This window comes from Procambarus clarkii, chromosome 30 (genome assembly GCF_040958095.1).
Source record: "Procambarus clarkii isolate CNS0578487 chromosome 30, FALCON_Pclarkii_2.0, whole genome shotgun sequence".
NCBI lineage: Eukaryota > Metazoa > Arthropoda > Malacostraca > Decapoda > Cambaridae > Procambarus > Procambarus clarkii.
In genome coordinates, this window is record NC_091179.1 from 16,002,649 (window position 1) to 16,028,383 (window position 25,735).

Consider the following 25,735-nt stretch of genomic DNA (forward strand, 5'->3'; position numbering starts at 1 on the left):
AATGAAAATACTGTACCTGTTTACTTCTCCACAGTGGTTCTATAGAGGTTTAGTGTATGTCTCTAATGCCATGTATGAACCATTTGAGATTCAGTTCTCTGCAATTATCCATGCCCTCCTATACTCTTGCAGTGTTCCTGTCTGCTCTCAACCCTCATTCGTTCTCCACTGTTTCCGTCTGCACATAAAAACATTCTGAATTTTTCCATATGGTTATTGTCCTGTCAATAATATTCGGTTCCTCTCACATGGACATTTGGTCTAGTGAGGATATAAAAATTTTCTATCATCAATTGGGAGCTTAAATAATTTAGTGAAAATACAGTACCTGCAAACTTGTTCCAAATTTGCATGTGCCCTTTCTTAGCACCTTCATACATTTTTGGCATGTCAAAATCTGCACTCTGCATCTTGGTTTCCATATCTGCATATTCCCTTAGCACAAGATTTGCAGGCATCTTGCACATGTGTATAGTATTTGTTAGTGGCTGCTTCTGTGCTAGTATTTGAGACTTAACCCGAGTGCCTGTCTGCCCCTATTGCTTTTCCTTCTATAATTTCTGCTTTTTTGCTCACTTCTGTTATGTTTCCAGAGTGGCTCCGGTGGAAGATGGTGATGACCACGGTGAAAATTCTTAATTGATAGTTTGGCATAGCTAAGCATTAGTCAGCAGTATCTTTTCCCTTAAATATTGCTTGAAGTTCTTCAATATAGTAGAAAGTACCTTTTCATGAGCATTCAGGGCTGACTTAAGAATTCTCATGTGTGTATCTTTACCTTCAACTGGTGCCTTGCAGAGGCATTATGAAATGATCCTCACAGTATAGGAAATGAGAAGGTTGCATTAGCCTAGATTTGAGTGCATCATCTCCCTGGGGAAACCGGATATTGTCTAAAGAAACTACTAAGTGAACAATTCAGAAAGGAGTATTTAATTATACAGTACTAGACACAATACTTCATGAAATAAGACCATTAGCTATCCCCCATTATAAATTCTAAGATTTATTTTTACCAAAGCAAAAATGTATTTCATGAAATATCCATTCAAAGGATAACAATTGTATAGGTGCTACTGAGCCAAATTTATCATGAAGCACATTGGCATAAGACCTGTAAAGGCTTAAAATATGAACATATATCATTTCAACAGATACCAGTATACACTATACTTCATGGGTTGTGGCCATGCATGTTATGTTGTACAGTCTCGAGTGTTAACCAGTGCTGATCTAAATTAAATTACAACTGCAATGATAAACTAATAAACTTATGGAAAAACTGAACAGATTTTAACGTGAATTTCTGTATTCAGTATACTGTACCGTGTAACAGTGTAGAACAATTATGAAATTCATTTTCACATTCTACTAAAATACTAAAATGACAACAACTGTAATGAATAAAGGATGTAGTTCAGACCTGTTTCCAATCTATACTAGTCCCTCCTGACCATAGTTCTCTGACAGTGAAGAGCAGTTCTAATATTTCAGCCATGGTCCAGCTACTGGTTTCACTTGCCCACGACACATCTGCGGAGTAAAATATTATCAATAACTATTCTAATACTGTACTATCACACTCATGGAAACATTAGAATTGTATAGTATCTAACCTTGTAACTCAAGTACCTGTATCTTTGCCCGAAATGCTGTGCATATTAGTGGCTTTAGGCATTGTATGTATTAGCTCTATCTATAAATCCAACAATATGTTTAACTCATCTTCATGTATGTACTTTTATCTGAATGAACATTTGATGTGATTTGATTGGATTTGAACCTTCACATGCACCACATGTGGGCTTTGGTTGACATATATCCACTATAACGTGCATATTTTTGGATAAACTTACTACAATGCCGTAGTACTTGAATGAAGGTGAATTTAAGACCCAATGTATGTGTAAGTGTATTAAAAAACAAATTTTTGGATGTAACTTACATCCTTTCTCAAGGTAATACAGTATATACAATGTCCTCTCTGTATACAGCACCTTGAAAAAGGATATAGGTTACATCTGAAAATTATTTTTTAATACTGTACACTTACCCCATAAAAGGGGTCTTTCCTTCACTTTCATGCATATTATTCATTAACAATTATTTTCCAAGATGTCTTCTTGGCTTCATTTTGGTTTAACTAGCAGAAATCTGCACGCATTAAGCTCTTTTGTAGAATCTCCACACTATTTATTTGTTATGTTACCTGAATGTTATATACAACACCTACTAATTCACCAACTCACAAGATATTTTCTACTCTCCAAGGGCTTTCAGTATTTTTATTTGTTACATCTTCAAGTCTCACAGTATCATTAGCTGCCACTTTCTTATAAGTTATACCTAAAGAACAGACATATCTCGTGAAATGTTTTCAGAGCAATTTCACTCATATGCTGCCTAAGCCAAGTTTAATGAAGGTCCCACAGGGTAGAACCATGATAGCTTGAGTCGGGTGAGATTCTTATACTCACTACAGTTCCATTCCTTTTATAAATTGTTACAATCACAATTGTAACTGATTTTTTTAATTCAATACAACAATACCACTATCCTGAGTCTTCTGGCAGAAAGGCAATTTTCCACTCTCACTCCCTCTCCTTTTCTCTAAGACATTACCTAATTTACCAGATATCTTATTAATGCCTGCAGGTTTCCTACATTTTAGCTTCCTCACCGATGTATTCACCTCTTCCACAGATATATCAACTGCTGTACTATCTTGCACTCATCTCCCACTATAAAATACGATCACATTTATATTAGCTACTCTATTATTTCAACATATTGGGTCATTCAAAGTACTCTCTACATCTGCTTTTAATCTTCTCTTCAATGCTTAATGGTCTCCCATGCTCATCTTTATCACTCTCGTATACCCCTTCCACCTTTCTCCTGCTGCACTTCTTTTCTACTTTTCAAATGAGCTATTTTCAGAGGCACATTACATTCTTTAATATTATGATCTCTCTCTTCTTATTTGCTCCGTTTTTTCTCGTCAACTAATTTTCTTCATATGCCTCTCATTAAAGAAGCATAAATTTAAATCATTATGTGACAACCATGCAAGGACAAAACCAGTATGCTATACAAACCTCGAATATCCCATTCTGCATCACAAGAGCCCACACGAGAGAGAACGGTGTGTAAAAGGTTTTTTATTTTTTTATTTTTACACAAAGTCTCTGGCATTTTAGTTGAAGAACTTCTGGATACTCTATACTTTACATAGTTGTGGCACAGCTGTTGATAGAAATACTTATAATAAATACACAAATAGATTTTGAAAAAATATGAAAATGCCATGATGCATGATAATGATATAAGGCCATTAATGCATATGGTCATATTTTGCAACTATTTAAAGAAATCAATAACTTTAATTTGCATACGAGGAAAATGTCATTCTAAAATACTGTATATTAATTAAGATGCTGTGAGCAAACTTTTTGTCCATCTCAACCAAACTGTTTAGGGGAAAGCAAATTTTGAAATCTCGAACTTGGCATATACCGGTAGAAACATGACTTTAGCACGGTGCCACTATCTTAAATTTTATTTACTCACTACTACACTATATTTTTCTTTTCGTTATTTCACTGCTGTTCCATTTTGACAATATCATGACAGTCTGCTTAGGGTCATATGACAGAGTACCGGGAAGATAGGACACCACATGAATAGTATTCATCCTGTAAATACACTTTGGTAATTACACAGTTACCTGTCTTGAGTCTCACGATTTGTTACAAGCAGTTCTTTGCCATGATGCATCAGAACAGTGGCAAACTCTGTTTCATACAATCAAATCTTCTACTTCCAGAATTTCCCCTGTTGGGTCAGCCCCCTCCCTTGGGAGTGTTTCTTGTTGTGTGTGTGGATCCAACCCGTCATCTCGGCAAGCAGCTCATCTCATGACTCAAGCTTCAGTCTCGTGCATTTAGATATCACCCCTATCTTGAGGTTATCTCGAGATGATTTCAGGGTTTAGCGTCCCCGTGGCCCAGTCCTCAACCAGGCCTCTTTTTTGTTACACATCCCCAGGAAGCAGCCCATAGCAGCTGTCTAACTCCCAGGTACCTATTTACTGCTAGGTGAACAGGTGCATCAGGGTGAAAGAAACTCTGCCCATTTGTTTTCGCCTCTGCCAGGGATCAAACCCAGAACCTTAGGACTATGAATCCCAAGTGATGTCCACTCAGCCATCTGGCCTCCGCGACTTGGTTCTCAGTTTATACGAGTTTTACAGTATTCCCTCTTTTTTTACAGACATATTTAGCTCTTCTAGCTCAGACAACTTGCAAGTGGATCCTAAGCAATTACAGCCCTTGCTTGCACAGTCACAACCAGGAAGAAGTGTGTTATAAATGGGAATTCTGTTCCTCTTTGACCCTGGTAGTTTGTCTGGTAGTACCAATCCCAGAACCACTCATTTTTTCCACTGATGCTCCCAAGCAGTACCTGAGGGATGGTCATTGCATTGTGGTGGGGTCTGGTGACTGATTCTTCCTCTGACTTTGCAGTCAACTTTCTCTTCAAGCATGAACATCAGGAAAAATTTAAGTGTGTGTATATACAGACATCATAAATCAGAATATTTCCCACAATATATAATTTGTTAACCTCAAGAGAGCTTTGCAATATACAGTGTCATATAAGAATCACTTACATTTGTAAAAAACTTTTGACATACATTAGGGCATTTCTTATAGCGTCGACTTAATCTGTATGCCACTTCATTCCACATAGGATGACCCTCTGCTCTAGTAGCTTCCACTTCAGCATCATCATGACACAATAGCTGCCATTCCTTCACAGTATCCAGCATAATGCATATATTATCAGTTGTCCACTTTATTGAACCAGACTCTAAATAGTGCAAGTAAAAAGAATAGTTAATCAAACATACAAGAATGCATCAAGATATAAATATATTAATAATCATTTATATTAAAGTTACAGCCAACAAAGTTTAATGTTTTCAGTGCAAAGGTTAAGAAGTTTTTATGTTCAAATCCATAAATTGAAACTGACTATGTGGCAGATTTGTTTTCCTCAATTTTCTTGCAGTGTCTGGCTGTGATTTGTAGTGTGTGCATTGCAGTCCACTTTCTGTAAGAAAATGATAAGTCAAATATAACATTAATGTATAAGCAAGAACAAAGCAACACATTCAATACATTATCATTATCACGTTCCCACTTTTATGGGTGGGACAAGTCAAAAGGCAAGATAGTGAAAGTTACTATAAAAAAAACCTGCTCATCCATTTATCATATTATTTACATTAGCGTTTATAGCATCATGGATAAACACGTATCAGCAACTGCAGCAGTGTCATCCACAGCTGCACTCCACTGCTTCATAAGACAGTGCACCTTCCTCTTCATCAACTGCCATAGCCATTACAGTAGAAACAAATACATACCCTATTTTTTTTAACAAACTGTTTCTACTTAGCCTTGTAAACTTACATAAACAAAATCCCCACCTTCTCACAGACACACACTCACTCACCATGTCCACCTAATGTGCTCATAGCCTTTCCACTCTCTCCTTATACCCTCAAATTCACTTAAATGCATTCTCACTACCATTATCATCCAACCATTCAAAATTCTCAAAATATATTAGTGTGCTGTCCTCAATGTTGCTAATTACTGACTATTGAACTCCACTCTTTCTGCCATTTTTATTCCTTACTCTATCTATTCTCCTAACACAACACTCATCTCCAAGTGTCCTTTTCCACTGCTCTGATCTCACATTTGTACATAAAGGTCACCATCACTACTCCAGGCAACGCTCTTGCTTCATTTACTTCTATTTATATAGCTTCCCCTAGCCTTCAGGGGCAGGCAACACATAACATATAATCCTTCCCAGAACTTTCACGTGCTTTCAAGAGATAAGAAGATTTTAAGGAACACCCAAAACCTTATCTTGAGGTTATCTCGAGATGATTTCGGGGCTTTTTAGTGTCCCCGCGGCCCAGTCCTCGACCAACCTTTGTAGAAGACACCTCCTGGTGTGGGCACCACAACAGTTAATCAGACACCACTTGTCACACAGAGGGGTTAAAGTCTCAGCAAGCATATAAAAGAGAGAAACAAGGTGAAGAAATATTTAAAAGAAAAACACAAAGAAATAAAAATACACGAAGAAGGAAATAGCAGAATTAGTAAAATTACGATATGGAGGCTGATTAGATAATAAGGGATGTCAAATAATGAGTGAAGACTTACAATATTGCAAATACAGTACAGTACTCATAAAATTTATACAATATGATGCAAATCAATACAATACATGTCAGATTTATAGATACTAAAACACCAATTAGATTTATAGATACTAAAACACCAATTAAATTTATAGATACTAAAACACTGATTAGATTTATAGCTACTTGAATACTGTTTAGATTTATAGCTAATAGAACACTGATTAGATTTAACTTACGTGAGATTAAGTTCAAAATATTTATATGGGGATGCAAGATGGTGGAAATTCTTTCTAAATTTATGCAGTTATCTAGCCCATGAATACTGTTCTCTTCATTCAAAAACTTCAATAGAACATGTGCAATCTGAAAAAAATTAAATGAATTACTCAAATCAACTGGGTGCATCATACGACAACCAATATATATATACTACTAATTTCAATCAAAATTAATATATTGTACAGTACAATATATAATTTTTTTCTAACGATTAATAATGTATATGCAATACAATGATTTGTGGAATTTAGCAAAGTTGAAATGATTTTCATAATTTTGGGAAAGTGTAACATCAAAGAAAATTAGTCTATGACAAGTACAGTATGTTTCAAAACTCTTAAAACCTATTTCCAATGAATACAAAAATCAAGTAAGTGTTTAGTAACAAAAGTATAATCAAGAATGGAATTCCTGAGCAGGAATACCTCCGAATATTAACAGAGTAAGATAAAGAGTACAATGAATGTAATTATTACAGCATGAAGCAATTACTGCTGTACATGAGGTATATTCAGTTCAGGAAATGTAAGCAGTACAGGCTGGTGTAATAGGGACAGACTGGTGTAATGGTGACATGTGTTTTGCCTGCACTCTGCTTTTGTGGGCTCTGTGACCAGTGGTGGTTCACCCATAGCAGTTACTGTGCTGCAGTCCCCCCCCCAGACACCCAGCTGCCAGGTGCAAACTCCATCAACCTCACACTAGAATAATACGCAACTAACAAATGTGTCATAACAAAATGTCTTTATATGTTAATTTCAAAACAGTATATTTATAACTGAATCTTGAAATATTTCATTAAATACGAGACAAAACGAGAGGTCTCATGCTGCATGATAGTAACGCCATTTCCACATTCTATGTCGACACGAGCTGTCACTGCCTGTGACAGGTCATTCTAGGCAATGCTTTTCTCTGGCTGCTAGATGGGGTATAGCTTCTCGTGTTCCTTTGGTTCCGGAATGGACTCGGTTCCTCATTTGCTCATCCTCTTCCGAGGTCGATGCTTTTCTACTGTTCAGCCCCACTTTATTTCTCACCTTAATGGCATCCTTAAAAGCAGCCAATAGCAAAGGAGACACATAGAGCGTGAACACCACTTGCAACATACCTTCAAGCTGTTGGGTAAAACTACCTCTGAACCCAACAGTGCAAATGAAGTAAGCAACACTGGTGGCCTTTGGAGGAAAAAGAACTCTACCTCCATCCTGCACCAGCTAGTCTTGAGTGTTGCCTTGATACTCGGCCATATGTGCTAAGTTACACAACTCAAAACAAGGTAACATAAGACTAAAGACAGACAATCAGATCTGCTCCTGTCACTACAGTATAAAGCAGAAGTCTGCAGTCAAAGTTCACAGTTCCTAAAGAGCCCTAACCTGATACTGACACCCTATTAGAGAGAGAAATGCCAATAACTCCAGTCAAATGAATGTTATCCATGAAATTGGCCAACACAGAAGCTGCAGGGTACACTAACCAATCCTAACAACAATGCAAATATTAAGGAACAGACACCTGGAACTTGTTCTACTTCAAGACAAGCACCTGAAGTGCAGTAGAAGTACAAGTAGTCTGAAGAGAGCCATGTACGAAGTGGTATAAGATCAAAGAGCAAAGTTCACTGCTGGGCACCACCAGCACTATACTTCAGATGAACTAAGACAGGCTGGAAGAATAATCAGGCAGACAAAGCCCGAAAAAGACAGGCCGTTTGTTAAAACTGGTCCCTGCCTGTCATTGCATGTGAAGAAGTATATAAGGTGGTTCAAGTGTTGAGAGCTAGAGGTGTGTGTCGTTATGGCCCTTGAAGATTCATGAAAGAATACAAGTGTATTAATTACTAGTTTACCAGGGTCTGTTTTCAGTGGTCATACTGTTATGTCCAGTGAGTGGGGGATGGGGAAAAGTGCTTGCTGTAAGGCATGAATTTATGAACAGACCTGTCAGTCACTCTTGGCTGAACTGATCATTCTCCAGAAATTATCTAGTGATCCTCCAGGGACAGTTTGAAAACATCCCCATGTCTTCAGTGCACTGTGTAGTCCTCCTTGACTGTTCATTGAACACAGTGAATTAATTTTGGTAGCGGCAGAATTAAATACCGTACTGACGCACAGTGAAGATAATAATATAAAAACAACAGCACAAAATTATCATGTGTAAGTATTGTAGATTTCAAATCAATATGATGAGGTTCTGAAGACATCACAGTATATTAAAAAAAAAAATGTTGCAATGGGGTTTATATACTAAATATCAATAGAAGCCATACATATTTGTTCAAAATTAAGTAATGACTTAAGTTTCAATGTAATACAATGTATTCAAGGTGTTGTATAGATTCATATCCAAAAGAGAACAAGTACAATAACATGACTCCGTTATAATTTGCCCTTACCGAAAACCCTAATAAATGGAGAGGGCCTGTGGTGCACAGGATGTTGAAGCTTCCCCATGAATAACACATAAGGTTGAAAACTGATACAAATTATGTAATTACAAGTTTAGACCCAGAAAAACTAACACAATAGTAAGACTTACACCCTTGACGGGTAGCAGGGGAGAAACACAGTCAACATGCATCAGTTGCATTTTAATCCTCAAAAGTTCCACTTCCAGTGATGCACGCTTCGACTTCTCATCGCTTCCTTCAATCTCTTCCAAACTGGATGAAGCTGCTGTGACTGTCTTCATATACACTTTATCTGTTACTAAATCAAACAATTGTGGCTAATGAGTTGACAACTTTATTTCCGATTGCAATTAAAATGAAAGTTCTCCTATTCATATTTTATTTACAATAATTTCATATAATCAACACAATCATTTTTGATCAAATACATATATTTGTTGTCGAGTCGAGTGTTACGCAGGTTTCAATGTAATAATGACAGGTATGTAATATCTAGCTTTTATTTTTATTAATGTAAATGTTTTCTATTACAGTATGAACGGTATTTAAATATAGGTTACAGTAGTTTTATTGCTGTCAATGTCAATTTGTACGTTTTTATTTACTAGTGTTTGCAAGTACAGTATGTTGAGTAGTGTATGAGAAAATGTTTGTGTGTGTGTAAAGGAGATTTCCTACATATTTTTGTGAGGGGTAACATCACTGCTCTCCACCACCCACAGAGGGGAGCTGGGAGTCAGCTGAGAGGTCATGTGTTGGGTTGTGCCCGTGAGGCCCCTCCACCTCCAGAGCAAGATGTCTATGTCAGTTTTCTCCCAGTGACTGCTGGGAGATTTGTGTATCCTTAAGTGATTATTTTCCATATATATTTTTCCTATATCATTGTGATTATAAAATGCAATACATGCACCTTGGTGGTTTGTTTAAGTCTCATTCAAAACAGTCGTACCAGTCACTTGGTGTTCCCTCTTGTATTTAAAGTGTATTTTTATCAAGTACTTTTGTTCTGCATTTCCAGTTTTTAATATAATAAATGTACACTGGAAGTAAGGAAGAGGGAGGCTTTGTATTATTAAATTACTCGCTCTTTTCCCTAGTAGAAAAATTAATTTACTGATAACTGAAGCGCATTTTTGAGCCATCACATTCTATTACCAACTACACCCTTAGACAGCCACATGGCAAATTTTGAGAACCAGGAATGGGTACATTCTGACAAGGATCATACAAGTCATGCAGGATGACATTCTTACAATACAACCACAGGTAATTTTCAAGCACTGCTGCACAGCCATAGTAGGTTCTATGGGGTTACTGGAGACCACCCAATCCAGGCCAGGATGATCAACAATGATGTGTTTATAAAAACTAGTCCTATCCAAGCCCTCACTTGGCATCACAAGTGACTGTCAACAGAGAGGTCTCACTAACTACTCATTTGCCTGCCTGCCTACACCCCCCCCCCCCTTTCCAGGTGCACACCTCAAGGTTCCAAGAACAAAACCTCTTCACATGAATTTAGAGGATGGAAATGGTAGCTTCTGGTAGCCTCACCTGGTTCTGCCCACATTGGGGAGAGTGAGCAAAAGCTCTCAACAGCCATTTTGAGGTAGGCTCCAATGATAAGAGTGGAATTCCTGGGTGTCATATGTAGTGTTCCAGAATCTGTGTTCTGGGCTTGATCCCTTCATTACCCCAGGAGCTTTACTCACATTAGCCAGCTGTCTACTCAAACTCCTTTGGACCTAAATTTGAGAGATGTCAGCTTTGAAATGATTACCAAAATGAATTTGCTTCTTGTTCAGTCCTGTCTCTTCCCATTGAAGAAGCATTCTACCACAGCTAAATAAGAACAAAACAAACTACATATATAGAAAATATCACATCACACAGCACTATCAAGAGACCCTGGCATGAATGATTCATGAGTCAACCAGAACAGTGCCATGAACATAAAATCTGTCTGCAGCCCAAATTATTAGACCCACGACCAGATCCCTAGACAATTGTGAGACATAAGGACTCATCTCTTAGATATCAAGACACTGGTGCAACTGTACTTCACAATTTTCAAATGTTCCATCATATCTGCTCTTAATCTACGATAAGGGATCATACTACAGTATCTGTTCTCCATTTTATTTTACTTGCTTACTGCCCTTACTACACAGGAGCACTATCTTGAGCCTTTCAGAGTCATTGGTGTTTCCAAACTTCATCTGAAACTATTCATTCTGTTTCTTCCCATGTGGAATGGGGTACCCCCTATTCACCTTTTATATCCTCATTAATATTATATCTATTTTTCCCAGTGACTTCCAATCACCTTTCTTACCCAGAAGGAACGTCTCAAAATTCTGTGGTGTCAGTTCTGGAATGTTTATCCTGCCCGATTTCATGATCCTTGTCATATAACAGCAAATCTTACTTTAACCCCTGAACTGTGCAGTCATTAAAAAGTACTTCATTACAGTGCACCCAACTCAAAATAATTAACAAATCAAATGGCAATTGGAGCAAAGGAAGAAATCGTAGTTAATGAGTGGAGCAGGGCAAGAGGCCAAGTAGCATCTAGATGTGATAATTCAGAAAAACTACCCCAAACTATAAGACATCCCACATTTAATCAAGTACAGTATAGTACTGTACCCGTAATTCATGGGAACTACAACAGAAAACATACCAGTAAATTCAGTTTTAATCATCGCTGCCTCCAGTTCTTCCATCTTGTCCATATAAGGACACAGCTTAAAGGTGTCTTTGCCTTCTTTCAAGACCTCAACCTTCTTTTTGTAAATCTTTTTAAGCAACTGGTAGAACTGCCGACATTCTTCAGTAGTGTACCTGGATATTACAATCAATTAAAAAAATATTCAAAATATTTTAACACCAACTTCTTTACATTATACACAAAGTTGTTTTTCAAAACTAATCATCCCCTGGAATGTTTCCAGCTAACTTTACATGATTTATTTGATATTGTTACTATTTTTAAGCATCTAATTTGAAGCAGTTAATACATAAACAGCTTTGTTTAATACAATGCACTTACCATGCTCATGTATCCAAGACTCAGACCACAAAATATTTATGTATTATCTTAATAATAAACTTCTCTAATAGCACCATAATTCAACAGTCACAATATTATCTAATATTCCAATATCACAAAAACTTACATGCAAAATTAGATCTATAATAATAATAATGTAAAAGCATATCAAAATGCTATGAAAAATCCTATGAGTGCCAGCACATCAGTTCAACAGTGAATCACCATCATACTTTACCTGTAGCCAAGCTTTTTCATATCATCATTGATAATATCAAACAAATTTTCTTTAAATACTTTTATTCCTTCTTGGTAGTAATGTATGACATAGTTGAGCATACAATGTGCGGCAGAATGGCTCCAATACTGAGCCACCTGGGCAAGAACTGTTGACGGTGATTCGGGAGAAAAGCATAAGGTACGCTCAGTCTCTTCCAGCAGCTCCATCTCTGCTCTGAAGGGGAAAGGGTTTTGGCTTTTATACCCTTGCCGAAGTAGAGCTACATGTTCCTCTATCTGAAATACACAAGCATTTGTGTTTCATTACAATTTAATTTGTCTTCCTCCACATACAAAGTTACCAGTGCAATGCATATGAAGAAAAGAAAAATCACATATATACACAAAACTGAGTATACAGTGCTCAGGAGGCATAGTCCAAAGAAGCCCGGGTTCAATTCCTGGCCAACACAGAAACAAATGGGCAAATTTCTTTAACCTGATACCTCTGTTCACCAGGTAATCAGTTGAAAGCCTCTGTTCAACTGTAAGTTCCAGGTGCCATAAGTACCTGGAAGTTAGACAGCTGTAACAGCCTGCATCCTGGGAATTGTGTGCGCGCGCATGTGTGTGTTGGAGAGAAATATATAGTAGATATGATAGAGGAAAAAATAGGTCGGAGTCAATACATTAGACAAGCAACAGTTAGAAAGGTGGGGTCAAAGAGCTAACAGCTTGCTCCTGCAATCACAAATATTGAATACACATGTACATGAAAAAAACACCCACAAACACAAATACAAAACAAAAACACAAGCAAACAAGCACACATTTGTGGTATCAATATGTATACGGTGTTATGAGCCTCCAGTTGCCGATAATAATGATCTTAACTAATCATTGCTGGAACAAGTTTGAGAGTAATAATGCTTGGTGAAATCCCAACAATTTAAAGTCATATACAAGAAATAAATGATTTCAAAGGGCACAATAAAATAACAAAAAAAAGAGAGACTGTTAGTCAACAGGAAACTGCCTCAATGGCAGCAGTTTGTTAACCATGATGTTGGTACTTGAAGTGATGGACCAATCACAGTCACTTTAATGCTGGCTGCTAGCAGAAGTGGAGGTGTTAAGTGAAGCTGTAAACAGAGGCAGAAAAATGAAAAGGTGTTTGAGGGATTTACTGAGGAGATGGCAGTAATAGCAGGACTAATAAACAGCATCAAGGAACTGGAAAATAACAAAATAGGGCCAAGGAAACACAGCTGACTAAAAAATGACAGTTCATCAGGTATGATCAAAGAATTAAACATGGAAAAATATGAGTTTAAGCAAGAAGTAACAACAATAATGGCACAATTGGAGGAAATATTGAAAGGAAAGTTAGGTCAGAGTTTATGAAAAGCAAAGAAGGGCTAAGTGATGATAGAGATAACAACAGCTTGAAAAATGCAAAACAGAGATGACATGTTCTATATTCAAGTTACCCAAAGGGATAGAGAAGATAGTACAAGAAGCTATGAGTATGAATGGATGTGGTGCTAAGACAAATTGTCACAAAGACTCATTCAGGAAACCTTGTCAAACTGTTTTGTGTAAAAGGCAGAAATAAATTAATTAAAGAGACCAGTGTACCTTCCCAAGGAGGAGAATGTGAACATTAAAAACCATCTACAAATAGAGAGAATGCAAGATGTGAATCATTAGTGGAAAGAACAACACAAGGATCAAGAACAAAAAAGTAATGGGAAAGGTGCATTAATCCCAAGGAAAAAACTTCACTGTCTTACAAGAGGAATGATCAACCAGAGAGGATACAGTTATATAATGATGTTTATGGATGATGCTGAACTTTCCCAACATCGAGAAACTGTCCTACTAAAGTGTCTTATCTTGACCCACCAGAGGACCCACAGACAGAAAACAGGACATTATGTCAATTTCGCGAGCCGCTACTATTTTCTTGTATGACAGCTTTTGGCCTTGGGTAAAGTATGTGTCAGAATACAATGTGCTATTAGGAGGATGGGCTGGATGCCGAGCTACTAGGAAGAATAAAAATATCTACATTTCTCTCTGTTCCCAAAATATGTTCATATATCTAAACTGAAACTGACAATTTGTGAACAGAACACACAATAATATATACTGTAGTCCTCTATTCATTCTTTATTTGATTCCTGTGCAGGGCATAATGTTTGAGTAAGTTTCATTACACTTCTGTTTATACCTTGCAGTAAATAGGTACCCAAGAGTCAGCCAGCTGTTATGGGTTACAGCCTGAGGAAAATCAGTTGTAGGCCTAGGGGAGGGACCTCAGTAACCATAACATGCTTTCTGTTCCCAAAAACAAAAAACCAAATACTATACACACATTCATATATATAAATATATATATATATATATATATTCATATATATATATATACATACATATATTATATTCATATTACAGACTGCTATACAATAATTTAGCATTTTTGTCTAACAGCACAAGACACGGTGGTCAAGGAGAGCCGCACATACCTCATATGGTTGCTTGAAGAAGTTGTGTGTTGAAAAAAGGTATTTAGCCAGCTGGACCCATAGCTCCTCTAGAGGTGGTTGGTCACCATTCCTCAGGTGTTCAATTAACACCTGAGGATACAGCGTGAGAACAGCTCGGGATTCTTCATCACTCCACACCATCTGAGCTTTCACTGTTGACAACATTACATGTTCAAAAATACAATATTTCTCTCCAACCTTTGATTAGTGATTTTTATAGCACTGTACAGTATATGTATGTATGTATCAGCATTAATTATCAATTGCAAATATATATAGTACCAACTGTTAGGAATAAAGCTCCAATTATAATTCCAGTAAGGTTGAAAATACCTTTACACTTCATATTTAAATATGCTTTTGACAAATGATTTAACAAAAATCTGATAGTGAAATAATATAACAAATTAAATGGAACACACTTTGCCTCAATCGCAATGAACTGGAGTTGTCAGACTTCATTGTGGAACCATCGTGAGGCCAGCAGTTATGGCTACTGTAGATCTGCAACGTAAAGCAAACATCATTAGACTACAAAGATTTTACACCAACCACTACTCATTATTACCAAATCCTACAAACAGTTGCATTGTCGGAATTCACCATGGAAAATAAAGAAATATTAGGATTGCTTGCATCTGATCACTTCCTCAGGAAAGCTAACTCATATGAGGGACAGCCAGACCATATCATACATACTAATGAAATTTACTGTTTTTTAAAGATATCATAAAGTATTAATGACAATAAACACAGAATTAGACAATGCACAATATTTTGCATAAAAGAACTTCATTATTCCTCCAGATTATAATACAGTGGAACCTCAGTACTCAAACTGAATTGGTTCCAGAAGGCTGTTCAAGTGCTGATCTGTTCAAGTACCAAACAATTTTTCCCCATAAGAGAGAATGTAAATTGGATTAATACATTCCAGGTAGGAAACCAGACAAGCAAAGAGCAGTTAGTAAGACTGATTTGTTTCCAGTTTTGGTTATATGACACAGGGAATCATAACTTTGGAGGCACCCAAATGTGATAATTCAAGAAATATTTGGTATTAGACTACCCTGTACATTATTAACTTTAATAACTGCATAAGTATTTTAAGTTTGATGTAAATACATTGTATGACGACATACAGAACCGAAATCTCAAGCAAGAAAACATCAGAAATAAATTTACAAACCAGAACCATAAGGTTCCCCTACAGGGTATACCTAGCAAATATAGCACGGATACTTACATCTGCCAAGATCTCATGGTGTTTGGACTCACGGTAAAGGGTACCAGGCTGAGAATTATGACGTAGCACAGCTTCATATTGCTTTGATAATTCATAGAATCTTGTCCTAACTTTCTCTACACTAGTGTGGTGATCATCATCTTCCATCATCTGCATTGGAATAAAAATATTATTTAAATCATAACATTTTAAATATAAACACTTTAATTATTGGTCGTCAGATATGCCTGAATGTCCCTGCTAAAATAACCAGGCCCATACTGACCCTATGAGCTAATCATGTGTTTCTGCCCTCTCATATGATACACCAGGATACTCCATATCTAAAGGATTTAATTTACCAAATCTTTTTAATACAAACTTAGGTGCCTGATACAAGGGGTCTGACAGTTGAGTGGACAGCGGTCGGGATTCGTAGTCCTAAGGTTCTGGGTTCGATCCCCGGTGGAGGAGGAAACAAATGATAGGTAATTTTTTGTGAACAAGATGTACAGGAGAAGCACCAATCAGACGTTACTAATTCCCTCATGACAATGATCATTTGATTAATTATAAATGATTCCAATCGTGATAAATCCAGATTTGGGAAGTTTATACTGTATTCATACAATAGGCAGGAGCAAACAACAGATCCTCAAGGAGACCAATGACAACATGAGATGGGGTCAAAACAGATACAGAGTTTGATAAAGGGTACCAGGCTGAGAATTATGACGTAGCACAGCTTCATATTGCTTTGATAATTCATAGAATCTTGTCCTAACTTTCTCTACACTAGTGTGGTGATCATCATCTTCCATCATCTGCATTGGAATAAAATATTATTTAAATCATAACATTTTAAATATAAACACTTTAATTATTGGTCGTCAGATATGCCTGAATGTCCCTACTAAAATAACCAGGCCCATACTGACCCTATGAGCTAATCATGTGTTTCTGCCCTCTCATATGATACACCAGGATACTCCATATCTAAAGGATTTAATTTACCAAATCTTTTTAATACAAACTTAGGTGCCTGATACAAGGGGTCTGACAGTTGAGTGGACAGCGGTCGGGATTCGTAGTCCTAAGGTTCTGGGTTCGATCCCCGGTGGAGGAGGAAACAAATGATAGGTAATTTTTTGTGAACAAGATGTACAGGAGAAGCACCAATCAGACGTTACTAATTCCCTCATGACAATGATCATTTGATTAATTATAAATGATTCCAATCGTGATAAATCCAGATTTGGGAAGTTTATACTGTATTCATACAATAGGCAGGAGCAAACAACAGATCCTCAAGGAGACCAATGACAACATGAGATGGGGTCAAAACAGATACAGAGTTTGATCCTTTCCGAACGCTACAGACCTTCAACCTGTGACGTCTCGGCACCTGGCAGTCACAACTGAGTTTGCTAAACACTTGTATGGTAATTTTTGGGTTAGGTTAGGTTAAATTAGGTTAAGCTGCTATTGGCATGTTTAAAGCTTATATTTTCCATGTAAAATATACACAGTACTGAAGGTCTTAAGGTCATATGTACACAATACATTTTCGTATGGTAAAGTACAATACTGCACAGTATTCTATTCTGAACCATTAATTATAATAATGCTCTACCGCATCCTCTCCCTTCACCCTGCTTGTAATATATTTGACCACATCTCTTCACACTGCTCACTCAGAAGCTTTTTTTCTGTGTATCGTTGTCACCGTAAGACATTGTCTTATGGTGCATCGTACCACTCCAGGTGCTCGACTTTTATTTTCATGAACTTCATAAGTTTCCTTGACAAAACAATACTCAAAACATGACAAACCATTTTCAATATTGCATTTCAAATTCTGTATTGCATAAAAATGTTCCATAAAGATATACTGTATGTTAAGAAATATGTCTTACCTTCACAATCTGTTCCCAAACTTCTCTCTTGTTCTTACTTTTAATAAACAGTTCAATTTTTTCTTTGTAACCTCTGAGAAGAATTTGTTCAGCATGCAGGGTCCACTTTTCTATGAAAAAAAAGACAATGTCGATTAAGATGAAGAATGGTGTGTGAAATGTACTTAAATTCCTGTAAAAATCCAATGCATCATATACATACTGCCTATTTATCCATCCCTCTTCTAACACACATCATGATTAAAGAGAATGAAATACATATAAACATCTTCCAAACATGAAAACCAATTCACTCACCAGTCATAGTTCACAATTAAAAGTTTCATATAAACATATACCAAAGACAATACTGTACTTGCTCTGAAATTCCTTAACTGTCTGGCCTTGCTTTGCACGAATTTTAGCCAACTTAGATTTACGCTCCGGGACATACTTAAACACAGTTTCTATGGCATCTTGATAGGCAACAGTCATTATTTCTTTGCTTTCGTTGCAGTTGTGTTCTGCCATCTTCCGGTATAATGTCACTAGTGCATTCCACCGCCCATGAACTTGGTGTGCGGTGTATCTGGAAACAGAAAAACTTCATATTCAGCATCTTCAATATATTATCACCAATGTTATCATGCCATTATTTTGTCTATTACCTTTACTTAACTTGAACCAATCATCCATCTTCATGGAATGGTATCCTCAATGTTTTATTATAATTATATAATAATTATTTATCATGCTAAGCCAGTTATTTAAAAACAGATTGACAAGAAAAACAAAACATATGTTCGTACGCTAGGAATAAATTCAGCCATGTAGCTTACATAGCTAAAATTTGCAGCCCATCCTCCAAAAATGGGGAGGTAAATGTAACAGCCCCATAAGTGCAATTATATACTATATATGTCAGTCAGAAATTGTACTTTTTTCACTTGTATTAAACCGTACTGTCAAATATATTGTGAATATTTCAGTTTACCTGAAAAGCTGAATAGAAAACTACAACCTAACCTAAACGTCTTAGTTTTTGAAGATAAGCATTTTATTGCTTCTTAATTACAATTACTACTTAACCTATAGCTATATTGATACTACAGTTTTATAAAACAAATAAAACAAAACTAAAATATTTCAATAAATTGTAAAGTAACTCAGGATATTTTTAAATTTTGTATAAAATCTATTGTTTAATAAAACTGAAAAAGAAATTCCTGATATTTAAAACTTGTGTAGAGTGAACTGAACTTTAAAACTTCATCCTAAAATTCTGAGTGTCTTAACAGAAAATGAGGAGAATAAATGGGGAGGTAAATGTAACAGCCCCATAAGTGCAATTATGTACTATGTATGGCAGTCAGTGAATGTACTGCCTACACTTGGTATTAAAATGTACTGTCAATTCGGAGGATGGGTTGAAATTTTGCCAATTTAGCTTCCTTGTTGATACATATGTAATCACTATGAATAATATACTTTTTCTAATTATCTTGTTACTTGTTTTAATCCTTAGACAGAAATTATCGTCAATTGATGATCCTTGGGGAAATGCGATTATCACCACATGTTGATGTTAACAATTATTGTCTGGGTTTTACATGTACTGTATCATGCAAATATGGATATAATGTCTATGTGGATAAAGTGGAGCTTTAACCCACGAAAAAATCCTGCTACCATTTCATGGTTCTGAATGCGGCTATCGTCATGATGTTACTAGAGGAATTCAGTTATCATATGAAGTTTTAAACAATTACTGCCTGGGTTTTACATGTATGATGCAAATATGGATATAATAGTTCTCTGTGGATGTAAATAAAGGAAACCAAATGATAAAACAATCAGTGAAACGTCAAAGGATAAAACAGGAATCAAGAGCAGAGTTGAGCACCAGGTGATGACAAGTGCCAAACACAGCCTTGCAGAGCGCCTCCACCCAGTGAAACTATAAATGTGCATTTATTTCCATGTTTTTCTTACATTTTGCATACAAATTACTATACAAATGGAAAACCTAGTAGTGCCTGAGTAGACCCACTAACCAGGTCTGCTCAGTACCCAGTGTAACAGGTTTCAAGGACACTTCCTCCCTATTTTTTGCGATGATATGTCATAGATGATCCTGACTGTAATACAAATTATGTACACTAATTCATATATCAGTGAATACAACGTTAGTTGTGATGTTCAAAGCAGGAGGCAGACATTCTCAGTACACAGCTGAGGTTTGTGACTATGCACCATGTAACATGATCTCATGTTCCTTTAGAAAATAAATCTTATGGAACATGACTCATATTCATAGTTTAGTGATAGGAATCTGATAATTGCAGTATTCATAGTAATAAATAGCGATGTACATAGTATATTTCTGGGTGAACAAATCCACAAGGGCCGTGATGAGGGTTCGAGCCTATGCGTGGGATGTTCCCAGATGCGTCTTAATCAACTGAACCACAACATGTCAAAATGCGCATCTGGGAACATCCCGTTCGTAGGTTCGAACCCTTATCATAGCCCTTGTGGATTTGTTCATTTAATATATCACGTTATTGTGATTTCTGTGTGTATATTTCTGGGTATTCTGCACCACAAGGTGAAGTTGTCCGAGTCAGCTGGTCATAGTGTGTAGCTCTTATAATGTACTAAGATTTCATTACCACACACATTACAATTACTTAGCGATTCGTCATGGTTTATACATATATAGATAAATGTATATAATGTGGGTGTAGAGTGTAATAACAACGAAAACACTGATTGATCTAAGAATATAATATAAAGTCACTAGATATGATCACCAAATTTTTTAGCATAAGTGATGTTCCACACATCTGACTAAATTCCTCATATTACACACCATTAAATAATATTACTAAAAATAACTAGATATAAAAGCATTCAAAGACATTGAAATAATTATGCAAAAATGTACTTGCAGTACAGGTACTCACTACTCGGGTGGAGGACACCACTGGTGACATGTACAGTACTATACTCTATCTGCGCCAGAATATTGTCAGACTTCCTCCTATCACCACAGCGCAAGTATGTCACATACAATATTTTTTTAAATTTCCCATGATCAGAGAACACATTTTAACAATATAAGAAAAAAATTGGGGAATAATTTTTTTCTGTGCACTGGGGGGGCTTGTCATATTTAATAGCGGTGCAGAAGAGTGGTTAAGGCATCCTGTCTTTCATGTACTATGTACTACAGGCAACATCAAAGGAGCTAATACTCACTCATATCCATGTTCTGACAGAGCATCCTGCACTTGTTTCCATGTTTTATACCTCATACGAGTGCCTCCATTCTGCCCAAATCTCTTTGCAGGGTTCGCTCCTAATTCTCGGATCAGAAGTAATGTGGCCTTAGAATCCCAAACCCCTAAAATGAAGAAATAATCATGTAAAAGCAAAGCAAATCCAAAAATCTGATCTGCTTATGTAAAAAATGTTCCTCAATTTAATCTTTTCACTTAAACTTTCAATTTGCAAAGATGCACGAAGTTGATCTGCCTAATTATGTTTGATTCCTTGCTATGCTTACTTTTAATGCATGCTATTGCATATATCTGGGATAATTCTACTCCCCAAAGTCCGACCCCAGGCTTGACATGTGATACTGTAATTTAATCTAACAGACTTAGTTGAAGCAGCCTGTAAGCCTACATATCCATTACGACCCAGTTGGTCTTATACTACTTGCAAGAGTGTTTAATTTCCTCATGAACATTTCTACTTTTGTACTGGTTATACTTCTTATGTTTGCTAGAAGAATACTGAATAGCCAAGGATCTCTGGTGTTCATACAGTGTTCACCAAGTGTACCTATGGTACCTCTACCATTTACGGGTGTCTATTCTCGTTTAACCATTTTGCTTCCTCTAGGTCCCATTTTAGCCTTACCCCATCTACCATTCAGATTCCTTACCTTATGTGGTACTGATAAAGAAACGTAACACAATTTACAAAGTCGGAAACAAAATCCGGCTTTGAGCAGTAATAAAATACCCTTTCTGAATGGATCATTCTGCTGCTCCCTAAAGTCCTACTGTATTCATTTGATAGGCTCATTCAGTCAGGTAAGAAACCATACTGTACTTGTGCCACAGGGAACTTCTCATGCTATTCCTGCTCTGTCATAAAAGTACTAGAGTCACTGGAAAACATTTAGTCCAATCCAGGATGACTAACAGCAGTTCACTCAAACTCAAAGCAATTCCAAACACACCTTAACATCACAAGCAATCATCAAAGGCTTGTTCGAGCTAACTAACACTAGGGCAGCTTGAACGCTTACAACAGCTGTCACTAGGTGTCAGCACCCAACACCCAGATCATTCTATATACAGTACTTCCAGGTTCAAAGAAAAACTGAGCACAGGGCAAGAAGGGCAGCAAGGGTGGGAGCAGGAGCAATAAAATGATCACCTATGAAAGACACTTCGTACATATTAATCAAAGCCTGATTTCTGGAAGGGCCTCTTCAGTAACTTCCCATAATTATAGGACTGTCGTTACCAAGTCTTATGGAATTGTACAGGCCTCCAAGACTCACTCGTGCCTTTTGGAGTCTGAACCAGAATCTTGACACTCTCAATGAAGCAAAAGGAGCCTCATGGCTGTCACTAGGCACCAATAAGAGAGGTGCCCTCCCAATTATGTTTTTCATTTTTACATGGCATAGAAGTGGAATGCATTAAATCCCAGCATGCAGAAGAGGATGTTTATTGCATATTAAAGTAGTGCAACTAAAAATTATGTAAAATATACAAATGTTTACAACCAATTACTAAATACCTACTGGGAATTATTGCTTCCAAAAATGTTTTTAAATAGTACAGTAAAGTATTTACCAAATAGGTCATTAAGATCATCAAAATATTGGCAAGTTCGTTTTGTATCATGCTGATCATTATGGTTGACAATGTTGCGATATCTCTTGCAAAGTTCTCTCCATCGCATGCGAATCTGTTGAAAAGCACAACATAGTATATTTGTAACAGGAGTAAAATAGGCAGTGTAAAGAAGGGACCTTTTAAAGTATTTATTGTTGTATCAATGTTAAATGTCTGTCCTTGTAAAAAAAACAAGGACCTTGAAAACTCTACCTTGAAAAACAAACTACCTTTTGTTTTTTAAGGTAGAGTTAATTAGAGCAAACAAGGCAGCAGCTAGTCTGCACATGCATAGTAGCATATTTCTAATAGGCAAATGCACCCCTTTAAATATAGGTCAACAAAGTTTCCAGGGTATATATAAACAATTCCAAGTACATTTTGTGATTGGAAAACATTATGAAATATAAGTGTAAAATGTAGAAACCCCCAGTCTGAACGTCAAAATGAAGTTATAAGAAAAATAATTTGAAAACACAAAAAACATTGGAACCAGGAACCAGGTGGTGGAAAGGGACAAATGCAAGGTGAAGTTGGCCATTATGTGGGCGGGAGGTGGTGATACATAAGGGCATGAGGCCACTGCTAATGTCCTCTCTGTATCACCATTTCCCCACACAATAGCCAACTCCACCTTGCATTCGTCTCTTCTCACCAACCAATTCCAATGTTTCAGAGTTTCAAATTATATTTCTTATAGCTTCGTATTGACATTCAGATTGGGTTTCTACATTTAACACTTATAATTTAATATTTTTTTCCAATAACAAAATGTACTTGGAATTGTTTATATAGCCTGGGAACTTTCTTGACTTACATTTAGAGGTTGGAGTTCACCCATTGTAAATATGCCACAGCACATATGCAGGTTAGTAGCTGCCATGGCAGGAGTTTCAAAACTCTTGCATTTCACAAGGACAGACATTTAACATTAAGCTACAACAGTAAAAACCTACCAGAAAATGGGGAAAAAACATAGCTAAATACTCAAGAAATTAAAATGAAGGTTATTGGAATAAGAAAACAGTAAAGTAATGGGTGTGCAAAACATATCAAAGTTGGGAAACAAAACATGTGATAAAAAAATATATTATATTATTTACATTACAATGTTTTTAATAGGCCATGTAGACTACAACAGTCAATTCACTTCTTACTCTGTATCCAAGTCTAACTTGAAATCCAAGGAAAGATGAATGATAAAATTTGAATAATTACTTAACTAAATCTGCCAGTAAAGTTTTCAGGCACTTCCAACAATCTTACCTGCAGTACTGTGAAGTGATGACCAGCTTCACTGAGTTTGTATCGTATTAATTCCCAGGCTTCTGTTCTTTTGCAATTTTTACCCCAAATAAAATATGCCTCTGGGTACACTTTGAGAAGATGGATTAATAGTTGACTAGACTTGTCATCCCAGGGTCCTACAGGAAGATATTACCACATATATCAATGAACAAAGAAATCACATTAACATGATGTATCAATGAGAAAATCAGTCGAGAGCTATGAGGAGGATTTGAGCCTATGTGCTGGGTACTCCGAGGCAATGCTCTAGACCACTATGTCACAACATGGTTAAAATCTCAGGTTGAATCACAGGTTGCAACACTTTTGATCATGTCGTGGTGTATGTAGTTGCACCAAAAGTTGTATTATACCAACTCTAAGAAAGTTTTCAATTAGACACTTGTGCATTTTTACATCACTTCCTTTTATGAATAATCAACAGAGGTATAGAAATTACAAGAAAATCTGAAATCACTTAGAGTATATTTGATTAGCATTCTCTCAAAAAGTGGTAGAGAAGTTTTATAATACAGTATTCTATAAAACTAAACATCAAAGAACAACTTACCTAAACGATGGATGTAGGGAGCATCATGCCTCACTCGTTTGCCACAAGTGTTGTCTTTCATTAGGCGATTGAGATACACAGGGTTGTCGAAGATGTAAACATTAGACGAAGGGATTTCTACACTTTCCACTGTCATCCCTGGCCCAAAGTGCATTTCTTCAGTGTTTTCTAAGGTATTTTCAATATTTTCTACAATATGTTCCACAACAGGCCCAACATGCTGATCAACAATACTCAAGTGTTCAATGGATTGTTCCACATATTGAGCAGGATACAAATCCATTTGGCTTCCTTCGAACTGTGAAATACTCCTTGCATTTGGTAAGGGCTGATATGGTCCATGCATAATCTTGTTATTAGCAACACATGTGTTAAGCTGGATGGTAGGTTCATCAAGCGTCATTGAGCAAGAATTTCTCCGAGACTCTGGCAAATCCATTTTTTCTCCCAGAATGGTAGCAACAGCTTCGTCCATGACAGTCTCAGTCCCTGTGCTTCCATAATCTGTAACAATATGAACTGTGTCATACAAAAGCAAATACAAGCTGAATCCCCCATTACATACATAAAGATACATTACTCATCATATATAGAACTAACAAAAATTAGAAAATCATTGGAATTGTCTTGGGATCGAACCTGCGTCCTGGTTAACACAAGCTATATGTCATGCCCCCTAGACCAAGGCATGCTTAAGGCTATTAAACCTAATATAAGACTTCCTAGTATACTCAGTAGGCTCCCATAAACTGATACCAGATTTCTTAGTGGACTCAGTAGGGTCCCACAACCTGCCTTTAGCATGTCATGGCCGAGGAGCAAGGTGTGTAAGCGTGTGTTAACCAGGAAACTGGTTCAACGCCATATTGCTCCATTTATTTTCTCCTAGATATATCACATCATTGTGATTTCCTTTGTACTAACAGATGTAGTATCATACCTCACAAACAGAAACAAGTACTGTACCAGCATGGCCAGTTGGCCACAGGCATGACACCAATATCAGCCACCAACATTTTCACTTGCTTATACAGTATTTTGGGAACAATCAATATTGTGCTAATATTCATTATAGGCATTTTCACATTATTTAG

General features: G+C 36.7%; 1 protein-coding gene across 1 annotated transcript in view; it reads right to left on the minus strand.

Annotated features, from left to right (window-relative positions):
• LOC123765584 (uncharacterized) overlaps positions 1-25,735 on the minus strand; it is a 33,522-nt gene that overhangs the window by 5,444 nt on the left and 2,343 nt on the right. Inside the window, exons 3-19 of the mRNA XM_069333936.1 lie at positions 24,642-25,145; positions 24,050-24,207; positions 22,742-22,856; positions 21,126-21,270; positions 18,245-18,453; positions 17,886-17,995; positions 15,991-16,140; positions 15,167-15,248; positions 14,724-14,896; positions 12,215-12,492; positions 11,608-11,768; positions 9,053-9,222; positions 6,466-6,592; positions 5,038-5,115; positions 4,673-4,872; positions 3,099-3,246; positions 1,424-1,533 (exon numbers count right to left, since the gene is read on the minus strand). Of these exons, the coding sequence (XP_069190037.1) occupies positions 1,424-1,533; positions 3,099-3,246; positions 4,673-4,872; positions 5,038-5,115; positions 6,466-6,592; positions 9,053-9,222; positions 11,608-11,768; positions 12,215-12,492; positions 14,724-14,896; positions 15,167-15,248; positions 15,991-16,140; positions 17,886-17,995; positions 18,245-18,453; positions 21,126-21,270; positions 22,742-22,856; positions 24,050-24,207; positions 24,642-25,145 (2,918 nt within the window). The remainder of the gene's footprint in view (positions 1-1,423; positions 1,534-3,098; positions 3,247-4,672; positions 4,873-5,037; positions 5,116-6,465; positions 6,593-9,052; positions 9,223-11,607; positions 11,769-12,214; positions 12,493-14,723; positions 14,897-15,166; positions 15,249-15,990; positions 16,141-17,885; positions 17,996-18,244; positions 18,454-21,125; positions 21,271-22,741; positions 22,857-24,049; positions 24,208-24,641; positions 25,146-25,735) is intronic.